General features: G+C 42.0%; 1 protein-coding gene across 1 annotated transcript in view; it reads right to left on the minus strand.

Moving 5' to 3' along the window:
* The window catches only part of col25a1 (collagen type XXV alpha 1 chain), a 161,220-nt gene that overhangs the window by 29,382 nt on the left and 110,720 nt on the right, over positions 1 to 21,118 (minus strand). Inside the window, exons 6-13 of the mRNA XM_085400267.1 lie at positions 20,465 to 20,491; positions 15,076 to 15,135; positions 13,283 to 13,399; positions 12,159 to 12,194; positions 6,011 to 6,037; positions 4,714 to 4,758; positions 2,707 to 2,751; positions 1,832 to 1,858 (exon numbers count right to left, since the gene is read on the minus strand). Of these exons, the coding sequence (XP_085256393.1) occupies positions 1,832 to 1,858; positions 2,707 to 2,751; positions 4,714 to 4,758; positions 6,011 to 6,037; positions 12,159 to 12,194; positions 13,283 to 13,399; positions 15,076 to 15,135; positions 20,465 to 20,491 (384 nt within the window). The remainder of the gene's footprint in view (positions 1 to 1,831; positions 1,859 to 2,706; positions 2,752 to 4,713; positions 4,759 to 6,010; positions 6,038 to 12,158; positions 12,195 to 13,282; positions 13,400 to 15,075; positions 15,136 to 20,464; positions 20,492 to 21,118) is intronic.

Genomic DNA, 21,118 nt, shown 5'->3' on the forward strand with positions numbered 1-21,118 from the left:
ATGTCTCGTTGTTGGAATAACCTTCAAATGAGTAAGTCTGGTGAGCCAGCTTTTTTTCTACACCCCCAAGAGGCTGTCATGTCTCAAATGCACACTCTACGCGCATTCCCAGGCTCTCAGTTGTACTTTGTTTTTCCTGTTAAATAGCAACAGTTAGCATACGATACCAAGCTGGTAAATCTATCTGCTCAGCATCAGCATGTCAGCACGCTGGTTAGAACTTAACTCAAAGCACGCAGACTCACAGACTCTGTAAAATGTTGCTACACTCTTGTTTTATCAGTGGATTTCGTATCACAGCACGGCTATAAATCCCGACTGTGTAAATGTAGTGAAACATGACATGTTTCATCAAATGAAATTAAATGGGGAAACACAATGATTTGCAATCATGAGTGTCTTTGTAAGTTACCCCTGTTGTGATGTCAAAATATATACATATATTTAAAAAAAACTGCAACAAGCTTTCTACTTTCCCTTTTTATCTGTTAGAAGCCTTTTTTCTTTTTTAATTAGCTTGCTGACTAATTAATGAGGAAAAAAACAAGTGTTTAATGTTAACATGTCTGACTCCTCTGAAAATAAAACCTCAGAGTACTTTGAGCCAAGCTGCCTGGCAGGGAAAAGGTGATTTCACTTTTAATAAATCCCCATGATTTTATATTAAGATTAGACCGCGAATCAAACAACGCCTTGCAGTTCCAAGGATATGAAATCAAAGGGTGTCTCATTGTGTTACGCTATTAAAAAAAAAAAAAAAAACTTTAACAGCTTCAATGCTTCAAACTGCTGTTTATTTTTCCATTTAGGAATTTATCATAAGTTGAATCGACAAAGCCAAAAAGTGCAGTTTTTGCTAGCAGCGCTGGCCTGCCACATGGCATCTCTTCCAAACCCGAAGGTCAGGACCCCAATTAGTGCTCTGACAAGTCTCAGGATGATTATATGACTGGAAATGATAAAAAAAATTAAATCTGCAGAACAAATTGTTTATTTTGTCAGAATTTTCTTAATTAACTGGACGTGGTTTCCTCTTTACCCTCCTGCAACCTGATGAAATGATCTGAAAAAGATGCATCCCTCTTCTGGAAAACTGGTCACGATGTTTAAGACGTGGAAATTGTGGCAAAGCCAAGCGGCCAGGAGTCGACAAAGCACAGAACCAGGTTCATACTAACACGAACTGATACACTGGATGCTCGTGTTCTTTTTCAATCCATTGTGCTAAAAAAATATTTTCACTTTGACCTTTTTTTGTGCATCGCGGTAAAGGATACACACGATGCTGTGAACTGGGATTGCTAGGAGATGCTGTCACATCTTTACAGCAAGCCAGGTGTGTTAGCGACAGAGACACTGTCTCTGATTCAGCTCAGAACTGATCCAGCTGACAACGACTGCCCGAGGGCCAGTTTTGTGGTCGATGAAGCACACACGATAAGTCATCACTTAACTCTCCAGCCCGCTGCACTGTCATCCCGGTCAGTGTTTCACACCTCCCACCCCGCTGCCGTCCAACAACAGCAAATAAGGGCACCATTACAATTACAGAACAGAGGGAATAAAGCTGCCGTTCCTCTGTGGGGCTGTTTTATGGATCTGTTCTTAGGTTTACTTCACGGCCTGGAGTCGGTGAAGCTGGGTGCAGTTTTTGTGACTCACTAAATCACTGACTCACTGGTGGCTAAGTTACAGAAGGGAGGCAACTTCAAAAAAAAAAAAAAAAAAACTAGCTGGAGCTGGGAGATGTAAAGGCAGAGCTGCAGTCGTGGTGATGAGATAACAGACTGACGCTAGCAATAATGTCCGAAGATCCAAATTAGCGCCTTACCTTTTCACCTCGTTCTCCCATTTCACCCTGTTAGGAAGGAAAGCAGAGCAGCAGAGATAGAAAAAATGAGGGTTTGGGGGGGTTATTGCACACACTCAGGGTCAGATCGTATCTGGGGTTAAATTCATATTTGATTATAAATGTTATGACTGCTTTTTTTCCCCAGACAGACCCTGACATGAACTTTTTTGTTTTTTAAATTTAAAATCGTCCTTACATTATCATTGCAACATATTTTTATACCATGCATTAAAGTCTTCATGGAGGATATATATTTTCTGTTACATCAAAGACGAATACATGTATATGCATGTTTTTCAAAACCATGAAAAAGAAATCACAAAGGGACAAAACGGCTGATGGTCAAAAGGTAAGATGAAAAATGACTGAAAGGGGGAGATGCTTCTGTGAGAGGATAAGGAAAGTATTGCAAATGACTTTAACCCTCTGGAGTCAAGGGACATCTCCAAATCACATGACTGAATTAAGATGACCCTGCAGCAAGACGCAGCCTCACGGAGTCTCTGTTTCAGTTTGTATTAAAAGTGTGAACTATATACTAACAGTGCAGTTACATGGAAGGTTTCTGATGTGATAATGATATTGTTAAGCTATGTAAAATAATCCATATAACAGCAAAAGTGTTCACATTGAGTCTTATATTTTCGATCATCTCAACAGATATTTGGGATTCAGGATTTTGTTTTAGTTTGATATTGCAAAGTTTGCTGGCAATGGTTGCTGCTGCTCTCACAAAGTGCAGGGTGGGATAACATGACTTTGACCTCAGAGGGTTAACCCAAAAAAAGGGGGAAAAAAGCGACTGCTATGACTTCACAAGAATATGAGCACACAGAATATGTGTGCACCCCGACCTTGGCTCCTGGAACACCGTCCAGTCCTGGGATGCCAACATCCCCCTACGGACAGCACAAGATACACACAGTGACTGACTCAGTGTGCTGCGTAAGCAGTTCGACTAAAGATTCAAGGTCAGGAGATATGACCCCTACACTCCCCACCCCACAAAAAGCAAACAAAACAAAAGAAAATGCATATTTTTCTTCTTAAAATTGAGATAACAATTGACTCAGACACAAGAGTGAGTGTATGGTGCAAAGGGCTTTTGCAGGATAGTTGGTAATGCAGCACGAGACAGGTGAGATACAGCTACACTGACAGAACTGCTGTAAGGAGCGTAAATGTACAGCTACAGCACTATGAATTCTATAACATTCCCCAAACGTTCACATGTATCAAATATTGAAACCACAAAGTGAATGTGAAAGACGAGAGGATAAACAAGCTGATTAAAAGCTTAATTATCTGGTTTGGTTCTGTGTATGTGCAGAAGAAGAAAAGCCAAGCCCGTCTGACGGATGCCAGTTTGCCGTTAGCCTCGATCCCTTGTCTCCGCGGCTCCCTAGCTGAAAAACCAACCTCTGTCCATCTGCTGCCAGAAACAATTAACCTCCTGACCTTTGCAAACATACCACGTCATTACCCTTTCAGAGGAGCAGTAGCTATTCCTCAGCCCAGACAGACAGCTTTAACCAGATGAAGCTGATTAATGTAGCCAGAGTGGAAAAATAACGCAGTGCATTACTTGGATTAAAATACATGTCACCGGGTAGCTCGGTACTGGCCATATTCGAAGGAAAACTGTGTTACTGGATGTCATTTTTCAATATCTTAATGCTATTTTCACTGTTCCCCAAAATGCTTCATGCTCATGGGAAACTCGGCGTGTCTGATCCGCGCTGGGCGTGTCCCTGCAGCTACACACTCGTGGTGATGTTCGTCATAAACGCCGAAGCCTCAGATCAATCGTCAGCCGCATATGGAAGTCATTGACATAATAATGACACCCTATTGACATAATGATGATAGAGTCTGTTAGGAACTCCAAAGGTTGGCTTGATAAGGTGGCATTAGTGATTCTGCTGGGATATCCATGTCAAATCAATACCGTGTCTGTGCGAGTGGACCCGCCACTGCCGCCTGAGCACCTTTAACTGCTTTTGAGTCAAACTTTCTGCAAGAGTGAGACTTACATACCATAACAGGTTCTGCTTTATAACTGCACTGCACAGCATTGGAGATCTATTTCATGGCTGCTACAAAACCTCACTCCTTTCATTTTGGAAACAGAATTAAGCTTTCAGCCTCCACTGTAGCCAGAGTTAGCATGGATTTTACTTTAAAATGAAACTTCTTCACTCTGGTTCCTATTACAGCCATACGTGCCTCTCCTTTCTTTATAAGTGCATGTTTCACATTAGAGCGATGCAACCCTCAAACTGCCTCTCCATTCATTCTCTTCACTTATACCATCGTTTGTTCTGGAATAAATATGCTTTTCCATCTCTTTTTTCTCCTTCCCTCCACCCATTGTGAAACACCTGCACTGCGTCTTCTTTATCCGCTCCGAGAATGAATAGCAGACATGAGCCGAGTGTGTGAACAGATTCAGAGGCAGCCAGAACGGTACTTTGTGGTTAAGGCTTGAAGAAGAAGCCCATGGGTTTTCTCCCAAACCGAAATAGTGGTTTGAAACTGTCAGAACTTTTTTTTTCTTATATAAAAAACTAAAACACATGGGGAGAAAGATTAACGAAAGATTAATGCTCAAGTGAGCCTTTTCATGATAAAATACTATCAGGTACGCAGATGGATGTTGGTTCTCTGAACTTTGTGTGCATATTTTTATTTTAGGGACACATAAAAAGTCTTGAGGGACAATAATGCTGCCTAGTAGTGGTGTTTTTTTCCTCTTGGAAAAGTACATTCACTAATAAAAACAACAGCAAGTCAGCAAGAACTAGTTAAAAGCCCAGAAGTGTAGAGCTTTACAAGAATTCAGTGTAAATGAGTTTGCTCACCTTCAGTCCATCAACACCGGGGATGCCAGGAGGCCCGAGTGAACCCTGGGAAATAAAAGCAAAGTTTGTTGGGTTTTTTGCATCATTACATTCGACCATCTCGCTGCTCGTACCGTCACGGCCGGCTCAACGGTTGTAAATAAACACCGGCGGCGTATCCGTTCTGTCTGCCGCTGATCAGGGCGTGCTCTGATGTTACTGCGCCAGACCAGCATAAATACTGCATGTCATATTTTATCATCTGCTCTGTTATGGACAATACAGCCAGAAGGCAAGACTGAGGACACTCCTGCTGCACTTCAAACTGAAAATGTACTGCCCTGTGAAATAAAGAAATGTTTCGCACAGCAGATGTACTCGAGATTTTACCGCATCTACTGCGTCAGCTTAGTAAAAGTTGGTTTAGACTCTGAGGGCCAAGCGTGTTTTAATGAACGCCCGCTCTCTGTTCTTCGCGGTTTGCTTATGTTGGCTTTTTGCACCGCTTTCATAATAAAAGCTATTTATAGAGTTCCCGGTCGCATTTAAAGATGTATCAGAGATGCTTGAGATATGTGAGATACAGTCGCAGGAAAGCATCGTGTCGAGGGTTGAAAACCGTTCACGCTGGACTTTTTCGTCATGCGGTGGCACCGAATCAGTCACCGAGCTGATGAAACTTGAATAACCCTCGACGCGGCCCCTCTACTAAACACAGCGCTCCACTAGCAGCAGATCTAATTGAGTAGCCTCCGGGCCTGGCTTATGAGTCATTAACACTGTGGTGTGTCATCATTGACCCCTCCACACACACACACTCCCTCTCCCACGCCGACGGGAGGCCTTGCCGACAGATGACAGTGCAGACAGGAAGTGTCTGATTGGGTTACACTGAACAAACACTGGCAGCTACCTGATGGCTGGATATAGCTTACATCTGTTCCTCACATCAGCGCCACCAGGGACCCGCAGCCTGTATCACAGCACTTAGCTCCAGGTTCTCTGTTCTCCATCTCTCTCCTTCTCTGTCACCCTTTTTTCCCCACTTCTCCTGTTTATTCACCATGACTGCACAGTGTCTGTCGCTAATATGCAGGTAAACATACTCATCAAACAACACGTTTACAACCGTTTGTGCAACGAGAGCTGCTGTGAAATGAAAAACAGTTTGGTTTAGATCAGAATTCAACAGAGGGACAAAAAAAAAAGTTTCCTTTGTACTTTTATGTCACAACCAAGTCAGCGAATCTCATTTAGTTTTCTTTAAGAAAAGCAAGAAATGCCAGCAAGAAGAAAGAAATGATTTTCTGTAACTTACCTTCGGCCCTTGCGGCCCCTCAGGTCCCTATAAATGAAAAGAGAGACGGAGAGAGATTGAGTGCAGGAGAAACGCAGCAAAAATAGTTCATGTGAGATGAAATAATACAATTACCAGAGCCAACATGGTCAGAGCAGAGAGACTGGCAGAGCTTGTGGTAGGATTTCATGCAGCGCGCACACACCCTTCAGGAAGAACCCGAATCACAATCAATCCCTTGTTTTATTCTCCAGCAAAGAATGAAAATCCGCTCACTCCCTGCCTTCTTTTCGCTGAAGTGACCCATAAACAGGAATCTTTAATAAGCTCATGAATAACAAAAGCTTTTATGGTTTTATCTTTTATGTTGATCTGTCTTTACTCGTTTTAGTGACTGTAAAAACTTGTCTCGTTTGGCCGCGCTACATTCCGAGTCTACGGTCCAACACATAGAGAGGTTCATTACCTAAATGGGCCAATATCTGGAAAGCTTTGCAAAGCTAACAAGTTAGCCAACGGGGGGGGAAAAGGCGCCTCATCTCTAAGGCAGATTTAAATCATGGATCGATGTGTCTGGGAGGACAGTTTCTATTTACAACCTGCTGTTTACTGCAGTGAAACTGGAGGCCGCGTTGGGCTGTCGGCCTCCTCCGCTGGAAGCTGCCTAAAACAACACGACCGCATCGTGAAGAAACTGGGAAGCCTGGGTGAAAGTTAGCTCCTTCCTTGTTTCTCAAAGACTTTTGAGCTATCGCACCAGCGCGGCAGTTCATCAACACCTTTACGCCTGGCTGTTATGACACCTCACGTTGGCCGGCTTCTTTCACACTTTCGGCCATTTGGCTCGTCGCTCGCAGCTGAGTCAAGGCCAGGCGGACCTTGTGCCCCGCAGGCTCTCTACAGCAGCAACTTTTCCTCGCTTTGCTCACGTCGATGTATAACTGGCAAAGCTCAAGATACGGTCCCCTGATGTGTGTAAAACGTTTGTGTGAGAGTGTTAAAAAGAAGCCAACGAGGACACGTTCGGGTTGAAAAGTTAAGACTGTCAGTGCAAATTTGCCTGAAGAAGAAGCCCGGTTTGATGTCGGCCTACTTGTGACTTCACGGCGATTAAATTCTGCGAATAAGCTGATTGTTGGATCGGTTTTAGTATTTGTTGTTAAAACGGGCTATCACCAAGTAACTGTACCTCAAAACTTCCCTCTCCCAATTTCCATTTTTCCCCAAAATTGGCCCGTTAAAATCCCTGTAGCAACAAGTTCTCACATTTTCAGAAATGGCCCACACAGTTGCAGCTCATTTATGGTGCATTCCTTGTGCACTTACAGCAAAAACCTCAATGAACAACTTTCATTATCCTAGCCAACCAAGAAAAAGGTTTTCCTCCCATTTGCCTTTAAAAGCCTTTGTTAGCTGTCCTCAGTAGGGTTTAGTAAACATCTTTATGACCCACTAGGTATGTGAGAGCATGTGCCGCTCGCCTGAGTGCTAATTAGCTTGGCTACATCTGAGAACACTCAGAAGCTACTGCTGAAAAGGAGTTTTTTTGTTTGTTTTTTTAAAGAAAGTCAAGAGCGCTTAAGGAAGTCTTGGCTCTTTGGTTCTCAACCCTGGATCCTGACTTTGGTGAAAAATGAAAAGGGAAGAACAATCCAAAGATCTTTGTGAAAAAGGATTATTATTCCATCTGAAAGTGTTCATCACGATAGCAGATGTTCAGCATGTAGCGGCTTAGCTGCCTCATTTAGCATTCATAAAGGAAAGAAATTCCACAAATGTGCAATATCAACAGGCTGCCTATTGAAGTCGAGCATCCGAGCACAAATACAATGCGCTGAATGTTTGGTACTTTCATTCATGATTCGGACGTTGCGAACAATGAAGCCATTCCCAGGTCAATTCCCACACTCAATCAGCAGCACTTGAACCTTTGAAAGTTGAAGGACTTCCAGAATGTGTGGCATTCACATAAAAAATATTCGTCTGATCATAGAACAGAAAGGCTCCACATTCAAGCTTGTTCCGTTCAAGGCTTTTGTGTCAGTTATACTGTGAGTTTTCAACTATTATAAACTATTTAAACTTTTAAACAAATGTATTTTTTTCTCTTTTTTGCCTTAAGTTGTAGCTATATGTGCTTATTGCGGAGGCGTGCTTTATTCAAACTGTTCACATAACATTTTCTAAGAGTTTTCAATCACTCTTTATTGCTCCTGCCACTATAAACAAAAGCACTGTAGAAAGCACTGTAGCCTGGTAAAGCAATAATGCAGAATGGCTTAAGTTAAACAATTCAAACCTTCACCTGTCATGGCTGCGCTGAGATTAGGCTGTTTTAAAAGACATCTGATAGCAGACTGCTTTCTAAACTACAGTATGGATGTGGCCTTAGCTATCAGTGGGGATGTGAAGGCCACTTCTTTGTCTATTTAGAGGATCTAGGCTCAGATAACACTGGATGTATTGCCCAAACATGGCCCGTATTAACAGTTGTGTATAGGTCTCTTTTGGCCTGTACTGACAATGTTGATTCATGGTGAGAATGGCTGCTTCAGCTCAGCCACAGGCGGACACAATAGAGGGGCCAGATGTCAGATGTGCTGTGACATTTGGGCCACATTTGGTGCACTCATGTCAAAAGTAGCTCGTAACTTCAGGGCCACGTCTTACCCCACAGTATACTTGGAGTGGGCAGATGCTCACTGACATTCAGGTGATTTTAGATTATATACATATATTACAGATGTCACATTTTCATGCTGGCTCTGATCTGTAATATCTCCACAACAATTACACGCCTTGCAGTATGGATGAGTTTTGTAAGCCACACGTGTAGCTTACAGAAGATTCACAGGATTTGATTAAAATGTCCGTTATTTTCATGAAACATCTGCACTTTGATTTAAAGTTATATGCTTTACGTGGTAGTCGGGTCAAAGAGAAGAAAAGAGAGGCTTTGTAATGGATTTTGTTACTAGCTACATTCCAGCTGTAGTCCCCGCAGGTAAATGTGATCCAGTGACCTCAGCATTTTAAACATTCTGGCTATGGTCCTGTCTGCGGGCTCATTTATCAATCCATCCATCCATTTCCTTAACTACTTAACCATACAGGGTGGGGCCTATCCCCAGCTGCCACTGGGCGAGAGGCAGGGTACACATGGAGAAGTTGCCAGTACATCACAGGGCTAACAGGGAGAGACAAACAGCCATTCACATCCTCACCTATGGCCAATTTAGAATCTGTAATTAACCTCACGTACATGACTTCGCACCGTGGGACGAAACCGCATGCCAGACAAAACCCCTGAGTGTAGGTGTGCTTTGTTTTAACAACATAATAAGACCCAAGGCTGTAAAAATAGGAATTTGCCTTTAAGAACAAACAGATTTGTTCCACTAAAATGGTTTTGTCCACATTTCCCACAACATTGTTTGATTTCCCCGACCATGTCATAAGCTATTCGCTCACATCTTTGCTCCTCATGTTTGGCTTTACAGCAAAGGAAAACTCAGTCAAGGTCAATAAAATATCAGAGGTATGTCTTCATTGAACAGGCTTTTGAGGCGCGAATGTGTCCCTACATTCATGCCTGTGGAGTTTTTTTTCATTGATTGTCCAAGGTGAGCTACTGGTGCATTGTGGGTAGCTTTGGAATGAATAGGATGCAAAAGGGGATCAGTGAAAGTCTGCTGCATAATTGGAAATTACACCAAAAAGCAGATGGAAGAGGCTTCTCTCAGCTTTGGATGGAACATATTTGGAGTTTTTGTTCTGAACAAGCTGAGCTCCAGATGAATGCTGAGTGTGGGGCTGCAAGCCACCTTTGGAGAGCTGAAGACCCCCTTAATTTACCACAGAGAGACCTCGTGGCGCTGATGATTTTGAACTTAGTCCTGAAAATATTTCCTTTTCTTCTTCTTCTTGTTCTTCTTCTTTCCACCTCCCCCCCCCACCTCCTCCTTGTTTCTCCACAAGAGCTTAATCCTTCTAACCAGCACCACATGTCCTGGAAGGCTGCTGGAAAACTCTGGAATCTACTTTTGCCCCTTTAACAATAGCATCTACATTAAAAAAAAAACTCCGAGCTGTGTCAAGTGGGCGCTAGCGCCGAGAGCGCTGCAAAAGAAGCAAAAGTCGGTCGAGCGGTGACCTCAGAATCCCTGCCTCCGGCTCACTTGTGGAGATCAAGATGTGCCAATCACAGATTATTCTTTCAGCTGGCTGCACAAAGTGGAGACTTGTTGCTTATGCATCTAATTCATATTGATTTGCACAGGCCAACCAAGGGCGGGGACTGGCGGGATTTTTTTTTTCTTCTCTTAGATGGGAAAATGTCTTTTTATTTCTTCTCCAGAGGTTTATCAGCTACAGAAACTCTTCTCTTTAATCCAGTATCTTATCTTTGCTCTTTTTTACCAGGGAGCAGCAAACATTCTGTCGTTGCATGAAATCACAGGCCGCAAACGCAGTAACTGTGCTGTCACATGTTTTTACAACTGCTGGGACATGCTCATCTCACGCTGCTTTATAGGGCGATGACTTTACTCCTTGTTAAAAGTACATTAGTGTCACGCTGTGTATATACTTGTGAAAGAGGATGCTTCATTTCAGCAGTTACAGTAAGCAGTCCTTAATTCACGTTCAGACGGGTTGAGAGTCTCTGTTCATTGGTCATCGGAGGTTGTGCAAACACTAGGCTTATGTGAGCGCACCTGGGAACATCCATCGCAAAGTGTAAATTCATCACAGAGTGGATTTTCAAACCGAACATTGCTGCTTACACAGCTACCCGCCCAAAGTGGGATAAAACACGAAGCCAACAAAAGCAACAGTAACTTAAAAAGCAGAAAGAGGGAGGGAACTTTACTTTAGAGGATCGCCCATTAAGTCGTCTAAGATTGATTAGCACCTTTGGATCCTTTACCCAATGCGTCTTTTTCGCTCTAGCCTCAATTATTTCCTCTGTCCATTTCTCCCCAGCCCACCAAATTTTTCCACAGGGGAAAAGGTCAAGGGGAGCTGGAGTCAGAGATGAAAGCACTTGATAATACCTCTTCTGTCAGCTTCACTTCCCTTCACTCCCCGCATCCACTGATGTGACATCGAGTGTTTTTTGTATCACGTTTTCCATCCTTGCTCTCCCTGGAATTTGGTTTGACCTATTCGTTGTAGCTTTTATGAGGAAACTTTAATCAAGTGCTTTATTTGCTGAACACCGCAAGTGGTATCCAGTTGCCATCAACTGGAGCAGCGACTCGTCCATGCGGTACAAAGGGTTTGTGAGGGAAAACAAACTTTTTCTTAACAAGTTAGCATAAAACGTGTCATTCGCTGTCATATCGATGAACCATCTCACAAATATCTCACGAAAAATATATACACTGCCAGTCAAATGGTGCCATTAGAACAACAGAGCCCGCTTTGAGAAGTCCTACATATGAAACATATTTGGCTCTGATTAAACCAAACTTGCTACATAATTTCTTCTTTTTTTTTTCATAGTTTTGATGTTTTCAGTAGAAATTGACACAAAAAAAGGCTTTTCCAGCCTTTTGAGTACAACGGATAAAAAAACATAAAATGAAAACTTAAGTTTATAATTAAATAAATACATAAAATACAGTCCAAAGCTTGAGAACCTTTGGAAAATTACCTTGGCATTGACAGTTCTGCACATAATATCATAAATAAGACACTAATTCAACTTGGGGTCTGGCTTAACTGGAAAACCAGAGAAAAGAGTCTCCATCCATTTAGATAATTCCAGGAAGGAAATATACACACAGGACTCCCCTGTACACTCCGACTTCTGCATGCATTTAACTCAGAATGTCTATAACATGTCAATTAGTGAGCATTAAAGCATTTTTCAGGCCAATTTCCTCACATTTGGAGAGGCCAGATCTGGCAGTCCTGCTCCATTTGCAATCTTCACGCTAAGCTAAGTGACTGCTAGCAATAATTTCATATTTATGAAAAGTCACGCAAGCGATCATTCTTTTCATCTAAGTCTTAATATGTCCATTTCTCAAAATGTCAAACTACCCAGAAAAACCCTGGACTCGTATCGCCTACATTTTGTTAAACAATTCTGCAAGGCTACGTTGTTAATTAGCGTGTCAGGGCAGCCACAGAAGGGGATGTTCGAAACAAAGTTTGGACTCACCAGGGGTCCCGTTTCCCCAGGCTGTCCTGGATCACCCTGTAAGAAACATAAAATCGTTAATGGAAGCAGAGCGTGTTATAATCTTACCTAAAACAAGTCTTGCGTTTAAAATGCTGCTTTTCTCCATATTATGTTCAAATTCCTTCTATTATAGTATCAAATAGCCAATATATGGTGCATAGCAGCCAGGCTGAAAGAGGAGCTTGCCATTGTGCCCATACACCAAGTAGGCTGAGAGGCACTTATCCAGCTGTGCCACCTGCACCCTGCACTGTATGTTTCCAGAAACCTTGTTCTTGTTTCGACTTTTGGTTCATGTCTATCGCACCGATGTTCCAACAGTTCGTGGTGTAGCAGAGAACTGTAGGAACATGCCAAAGCGATGTTTGTACATATTTGATTGGTACGTCTTTGCGGGACAATTTTTGCGACGCTCCTCCTGAGCTATTCATGAAAGGAGACCTAAATCACAAGAGCAATAAAGCGGCCTTGCAAAAGAAAACCAATTTCTTGGGAAACGCAACAACTACTGCCACTGGAAGAATTGCAAATCATCTTAAAAACTTGGAAAGAACCAGATAAACAACACTTAATATTTTCGCACTCCTACTGTGATCTCTGCCAAGACAATAAAGATCTGGATCCCTCAGAAGGTTTTATAGCTCAACATAATTGACAGGCCTTTTCTGTTTCTTCTTTCTCTCACAGGCAAAGTTCACATAAATTAGCGTGATGCCAATGACAGGCTTAAGAACATGGAAAATGTTACGTGGTAATGAAAAACAACCACGTGAATGTAAATCTATACAGTAAAACCTTCTCCTGGGAGCCTATTCATGTTTAGTTATATAGACGTGAGGGCGATGAATTGTAATGTAGCTTGTCTAGTATTTATTAGAAAGGTTTTCGTTGGAATAAACCCTCCCAGCAACAAGTCAAAATCATACTGAATAGAAGCACAAACAGAGCTGAACTTGTTTAAAACTTACTGGAAATGACAGAGTATTTATTACAGGATACGCTGACAGAATTTTGCTGATCCAAACAAATTTTAATGATACATAGAGTAGAAAAAAAAACTAGTATCAAACGTTCTCAGATGCCAAGCAACAATCAGTACTCACCGGTAGACCAGGCACACCTCTGGGCCCATCCTTGCCAGTGTCTCCTGGAGGCCCCCTCGGTCCAGGAGGGCCCGGTGGCCCCGGGGGCCCGGGTGGCCCTGCTTGCCCCTGATCTCCCTGTGTGGCGAAATAACACATTAAAGAATCATTATGGTGTGTTATTTTTGGACTGCTGAGACTGGAGCCACTACAGTGAAATGATAATTAAGAGAGAGTCGTGGAATGTTCTTGTGGGTGGCGATGGGCTGCCTCCATTTATAACATGACGAATGAGCTTTTTGGAGCTAGCATACAACTTAAGTTAGGAGGAGCTGCAACGTAATGATTTGTAGCTGAAATATTAATCCTTTAAAATGCATGCAATCCTACAGGGCCATAATGAGTTGAGTAAGGACGGTGCTTTAGGTAACGACTCCAAAAAAACAAAGAAGTCCCATTTGAAGTTGACAAGTATAGAGCTACAATAATCAGGGGAAATATACTGAAAATGTGTGGTCCATTATGATACTGCATTATAAGAAATTCTATGAAAATATTCTGCAACCTAAGTTGCAGGGAAAAACCTTTGAGTGGTTCCAGGACAGTAATTCATTTTACCTTAATAAAAGCTTTTTTTAAAATGAAGTTTCCATATTTTCCTTTAACAATAACAGAAGGAGCGTGAGTGCTTATGACAGATCTGTCTGAAGGCTTGCATGCAAAGTGGCCAAAGAGAAGTGATTTGGTGAGACTTGGCACGGTGGACAGAGAGAGTGAGGACACACCCACTACCTTAATGAGCCGTCGCTTTATGAGCTGCTGGTCAGCGGAAAGAAAGCCATGATTGATCTTAGGGAAGACCATCTGAGCAGGTGTGTGAGGTCAAGAGGTCGTAGGTCAGAGGTGAGAGAAGGTTGAAGAAGGATGAAGTCCCAGAGGAGGAAGAAGAAGGAGGAGGAGGAAGGCAAATGCAAAAAGAAACAGATTCTGTTAGAAAGGCCTGTGTTCATGAACTCCGGTCCAGCACCTTCACAGATGGGGTGGTGGGAGAAATCCACACTTTTCCAGCACCGAGGTGGTTTGCTGAGGAAGTCTGGGCTTATTTTTTGGAGCCAGGGCCCATAATTATCACCTCTGGGGTGCGAGCGCGCCACAGCGAGTTCGCAGTCCCCTGGAAAAATGGGAATCACTCCTCCACTGTGAAAGTGCCGTCATCATCATCGTCGTGCCTGCTGCTATGTCAGACCCTGAGAGCTGCGCACACTGAAACCAGCGAGGTCAAACCTTTGAGTTGAGGTTCATTTCTAATCTTTTTCCAGCACATGTCTGATTCTGCTTGTGTCCATTGGTATTTGGCAGTGAAACAATCCCCAAGGCCGTGCTAGAGGATCGGAGGATTTGTGGTGAACCATGAACTTGAGCTTTAAGAAAAAAAATGCCACTTTGCTTCATCACTGAGTATTCCTCTGGGAGTTCCTTCAATTCATTTTAGCATCAATGGACACAAGCCAAACCATCTCTGTGTTCAGGATGTTGCCTGTTTAGTCACCTGCATATTACCAGGTTGTAACAGGCCAACGCATTCACTTGACCTGCCTAGCATGTCGACTGGAGAACAAACCTCTTGAGCGAAAAGACTAGTAGCAGAAGTGTTGAGAAGAGGCTAATGGTTGACCTGCTGTGATTAATTAGATTGCACTTTTCCTGCGTGCACTCCATCATCACTCCTTGAGAAAGGCAGCCAACAATTTACTTCCAGTGTGTGCTGCAGAGGGGTCGGACTGAGCAGCGAGGCAGCAGCACCACCGACAAACCTTGACAGTCAGGATCTGATTGCTGTGCAAAGCAGCCAGCGTAGGGAGACCAGGCAATCCCTGAAGGGACAAATAGCAGAACATGGCACAACACACGCATGATATTCAAACACTGGGTGAACAAAAACAGTTGAAGAAGGAAGGAGACAAGCATCCTGCTTCTAACTAGCCTCATAAATGTTTGAAATATAATATGTGGAATTCTTTGACATGTATATATGAGTTTTTAAGAGCCGTAAAAAGCCAACATCAAAGTTAACTGTCAAACAAAGACTTCTGAGGACCAGACATTTAAATTCAAAGCTAAACAAGACCAGGTATTTTATTTTAAACAGCTAACTTTGATACAGTCCAAGTTTACTTTCCTCAATAAAACTGTGTGTTCAATGGCACTGGGATCATCCTGTGTGGGCTGCAATGGCACAAGTAACCATTTCCTCTTGTTTTCTTCCAATTATACGTTTGCTGAAATAATATTCATACAATACACTTTGAGCTATAACAGGCTGGTAAATTGAGAAGTGGCATTGTTCGTTTAGCTTCAGGGAACACAAAGACACTCAAGATGTTTGATGGAAATTCAGTCAAATGGTTTCCAACTCCCTTGTCAACAAACCTCATGACAGATGTGATCCAAACATAAAAACTGGAGGGAAGAAGAAAACATCGGGCTTTCTCCTTGTTAAAAGATGACAATAGTTTACAGCTGCAAAGAAGAGCTTTTATCTGAATCCAGAAACGCTGACATTTTGTCAGCTAAACATGGTTGTCCAAATGCTACAGTCAAATAAATGCAGCCCATTAAATTTAATCACATTGATGGGTATATCAATAGGCTGACACATTTTTATTTCATTGCATTTTATTACATGCCTATCAAACTGCAGCAGATCATCTTTTACACTCAAAGTGTCATAAACTAGGCAGGCGCGCGTCTAGTTGACTAGACACTGAAATGTTGCTGCCCTTGCTAGCTGGTGCCAGAAATGCTAGTTAGCTAAATGATGCTATCAGTGTTACAGTGCTATAATGCTATCAACCTCGAAAGTTGATTTAACACCTAAATTCACCAGGGCATGGGGTGAACCAATGAACTGACATGAACTAGAATTGTTAGCATGTCTGGCTAACTGGCTAAAAAACCTAGCTTTAAACTAAGTTTGCTTTAATTGTTTATTTATTCTTTGACTGAATGTATATAACTACCCACGTAAATTTGCAGTGTTGCAGCTGTTGCTTACAGTTTACACTGTACAACTAGATTGTTGGATGTCCCAATTGTTTCTATGATATTTCAAGTCCTTTACTGCACTTGGGAGATGTTACCAAAAAACAAGCATTAGCCAAAATGTAGCATTTGCCACACACATCGGATCCTGTTCTTCCTTAAAGACTTTGATCTCCTATTACTCAAATGGAAAACATATGTTTTGAAATATGAGAAAGTTCATATGTCAAGAAGCCATGAGCAATTATTTTTATGTTTAAAGCAGCTAAATGCTAAAGAGAGGATTGCTATATTAGGGGACTTCTAGCCTAGCTATGATATTATATAGGCAGAGATTAAGTATGTATTTAAGCCCAATTTTTAAAAATGTTTCTCTTTTTCATACTAAGTCAGCTGGATAATAACATGCTGGAGTCAGTAGTTTTAACCAGTTCTTGATCAATATGCCTCATTTGAGATTGTAGCAGTTGTTAGTTAAAAAATGAAAGCCTGCCTTTCTTATGCATTGTGTGACATGGAAGCCCTACTTAAAAAATCAACTTGTACAAGGTGAGCTGGTGTATCACTGTAAACTAAAACTGCTGTGCAAACGGTGAAACCCTGAGCGGTCTTAGAAGGGGTAACTGAAAGGAGTGTGGTGCTGATATAAATAAGTTTTTCTTTAATAATAAAACTATAAAATGGCACCAAAAGATGACCACACACTGGTTGCACAATCGCTGCATATTCACTTGTTTATCCTCTTATCCTGCAGGTTTGCTATGTCAGAAATAACCAGCCTGAATGAAATGATGAAAACATATCTTAAAGACTGGCATAGTAGCATAAACATGGCCTGCAAGGGATCAATCTTTATATATATTCAAGTTTAAGATAAAATCTGTCCTATCCAAACATGGCTTTTGTGCCGTCCCTCTGGATTTCTAAAGATAAATCAAAAAGCATGGCTCATTAAGAATATGGGTTTCAAGGCAGGCTAATTTAATTCAGGCCTGCAGCCGAGCACAGCAGTGGATACTCTTACACTGTATACAATAGCCACGCTGTGCATAACTGGAATTGAAGCGCAAGTATTTTTCAAGTTATTTACAACCTCAAATGTTATTTACAACTTCAAATGTCTCGAGGACAAAGAGGGAAAGCAAGCACTGGATTATGATCAGTGGGAATAGAGAATATAAAAAGTCAAGGCATGAAATGTAGTGTTGTTCATGTGCAGGCTGGCACATGCGACTGCTTTCTGGGATGTCTCTAGAGTCGTGAATTTAAACCGTACGGTCATTCTCAGACGCCAGCACGGGACAAACGAAGAGAAAGTGGTGGCCATTCTGACAACAACCATGTCTAAAACACAATTCAGGCTTTCTGTGCAGGAGGTTAAAAGGCAGAGAAGCTTGGCTAGGTGTGGGTAAACTCTTACTCTTGCCTCCAAGCTGATGTCAATATGTGAGAATGATAATGACATGGTGGTTGACAGAGAATCCTAACCATTCGCAGACTGCCTTGTTTTGCTTTGCTAAACCGAAACGGATGTTGGTTATTTGGTAAGGAGCTTTGTTTCCATGTATTTGCCTGCAGCGAGGTGACTGGGATCTGTAGTAAACAATAAGCCGTATACGAGGCCAACAGGCATCCTCATTTATAGGACGCTGGCCAGATCCAGCATCTCCTCAACCACACCAAACACACAAAACATCCCGAGCGACTACAGGCTGTGGCATTTTCTGAATATCTATATATGGAGTGAATTACCAGCTCTGTACACAGATGGCTTTAATACATTTAAGTGTGTAATAACACATTCATCTGAAGCCTCAGATTTGGCATCAATCGGATACATCGAATTTATCTCGAGCGAAATTCATTTGAAGGCTTTTTTGATTTCATGCACAAATACACTGAAAATAATTCTTTGTTCATGACTAAAAAGTCAAATCCTGGAAATTATATAATCGTGGCCTCTTTATTTTGGAAGAATATTGCACATCGGTCACATTTGGGCAGTTTATTGGGAATTTTTCAGATTTTTTTTCCCCCCTTCAGTGAACCCAGGAATTGTTCAACCTTTGCTTGACAGCTGTAGCTGGTGCCATCTCTCAAAAGGACCACACACCTTTCTCGGTGATATGCATAGCTACTAACTCCTGTTAATTGTATTTTAAAAGTGGAGTTCCAGAGCTGGCTGTGTATTTGTTTGTTAAAGTTGGCCGATTTATTATTTGCTGCTTGGTTAACCTCTGATGTTTGGAGATGACCTTTGACCTTCAGGGCAGACAAATGGCTGACTGTGATATGCGTGAAACAGGCAGAGGAAGTAGGCATTTGTGAGGGAATTCTCTCGGACACATGGCGAATCTCTTACCGTCTTTGGTCACAGAGGATCAGACTCTAAACTGATCCCCTGATGTTACAAGAAAACACACCAAAAAAAAGTTATTTTAAGTTTAAATCTGTTTATATTTGAAGGGAATTTGCCAAACTGGTGCATACGGGACACTCTTCACATGTTCTCTTGTATACACGTATCTCCATATGGCTTTAATCAACTCCCTGCACGCAGTCAATACTGGGCATGAAATTGGCTTCACTTCCAGCCTGATAGATGGACTCAAGGTCAGGCAGTACTCGTCCTGTTATGCCTTCATTTATTAAGGAAAACCTTCTAATACCGCTACACTACATTTACCTACTAATCTAATGTGCAAAGTCAATATGCTGCTCTGGGAAGTTAATACAATTTAGCCGTGACCTGGACTGCTTTTATGCCCCTGCAGTCCGTCACATATGACTACAACACCGTGTTCATTTGTACCTGTTAGGGGACAGTTTTGCCATAACCGGGAGTTAATGAAACGCTTTCATGAAATGGACAGTTTGTTTATGTAGTCTCTAAGACAAATAGGACCTGTGAAAACTCCACCGGCCACACTGCTGTTTCCAAAACATAAATCATTTAACTGATAGTGACAGATGGCTCCACTTCCGAGGTTAAAAGGCTACAAATTAGGAGCAAAACCAAGAAATCCTATCCAAATGAGGACATTTTGTTCCACTAAAGACATTTCCTGTGAGTTTCAGTACTATGGCACTTGCAGCTATAATTATTATGAAATGTCTTTTATTGAACCAAAAACTGAGGATATGACTATATTTTTCATCTCTTTTCTCTCTTTTTTTTTGGTTTTTGTAGATATTGCAAAAATGGAAAACCACCTGGAAAACTACAACCTGACTGTAATTTGAAGAGTGCCCATGTGTAACATTAGATCTATCACTAATCGAATTTCCCAGAAAAGGTCATTCAAATCACAAGACAATCTCTTGCTTTTTTAGCCCTGAGGGGAGCTGACTAACGTCTGGGTGGGCATCGAATATGAACTGGGATCACATCCGCTTGGGAAACTGAAACAAGACAAACTCTTGTCCTGCTGTGCCATGCTTAAAGAAATCAGTCACCGGGATTCAAAACTACTGACTCCACATGATACAGAAGAAGTGGACTCGTGCACGTGGGACCCTCGGTTAATGCAGCCTACTTTAAACAAACCTGTGCAGCCTGCTTTTCAAAGAGGGCTCGTTTTTTTTAACCGTTATTTGAGAAAAATGAGAGCTACCCTAGCTGCTAAGTGGAGATAGAGTAATTAATTTCAGAGTCTGTCAAGCACGGAAAAGCACTCACATTATCATCATTTAGAAGCAGCACTTTTATAGAAATGTCAAACGGCAGAGCTGGAAATGATTATAGTTCTGAACATGCCATGTCACTTTGAAGACTGAAGTGAATCACAAGTAATTATAGCAACTGAGCTCGTTGGCTTTTGATTATTGCTGAGATTAAGCAGAGCTCTTCAGCTGGTGTGCAAAGGCTTGTACTCATATTTAATTTAGAGACACAAGGTAAAAAAAAATCTAAAAAATTTCTGCATCTTGAAAAGGATACCACCCTATGCTTCCCAAAATATTTTGCACGTTCGTCTGCCCTTTCTTGATGGGGAAATAAGCAGTGCTGAAATGCTTGTTGTATTTGGCCACACTGGAAGAACACTATCCCAGGAATTTCATGCATCCCAAACCTTTTGCCCACAATTCTGCTGGGGGAGACGCACACACACACAGTCACATTCATCTGCTAATCACAAGAAGTCAGAGCAAACCGCATACCCGTGGTCCCTGGTCGCCTTGATCCCCCTGCGGAAAGAAGGAAAAAGAATTTGTCTTCAAATGAAAGGGTCAAACAAATACCCGAACACGCACGCATAAATACAAAAGTGCGGCGCTAATGACGAGCTGAGACTCACACCCAAATTACAGCGGTATAATTCAGAACACATTGATAAGGAAAAATAATGCAGGAACCCTCAACTATCCATTGTGGTTGGGAGTAAAATCACTTATGATAACATGGACTGACATGGATTGGATATGAAAGACAGAACAGGGAGAGAGCGGTGGTGTGAGGTTTGGTGGGTGCCGTGCCAGATTTTATGCCCCAGAGATCTCTCAGATGGCTTTCTGCCCTTTTCGGGGGTAGATCCCTGCAGAGAGAGCGCGCAATCCTCAAGCAGAAAACATTTGGTTTCAAATCGATCAGCATGGTCGATTGTGGCTTTATCACATTACAGTAAAAGCCCAAACAAAAGCAAAGTTTAGACTCAGTTTTTTATTATTTTATTTTGAAACGAGTGGTGGCGGACCAAATGTCAGACAGTGAAATATAACTGTAATCTGTCTAGAATTGGGTAAGCGAACATCCTTAAACCATCTCATTTGGTGCACATCGCTCTCCTGTTGGCTCAGTTTACAGTTTCACCACAT

The sequence above is a fragment of the Rhamphochromis longiceps genome, linkage group LG3, assembly GCF_057381845.1.
Source record: "Rhamphochromis longiceps isolate RC_006_pf linkage group LG3, R_longiceps_female_GT1.1, whole genome shotgun sequence".
Taxonomy (NCBI): domain Eukaryota; kingdom Metazoa; phylum Chordata; class Actinopteri; order Cichliformes; family Cichlidae; genus Rhamphochromis; species Rhamphochromis longiceps.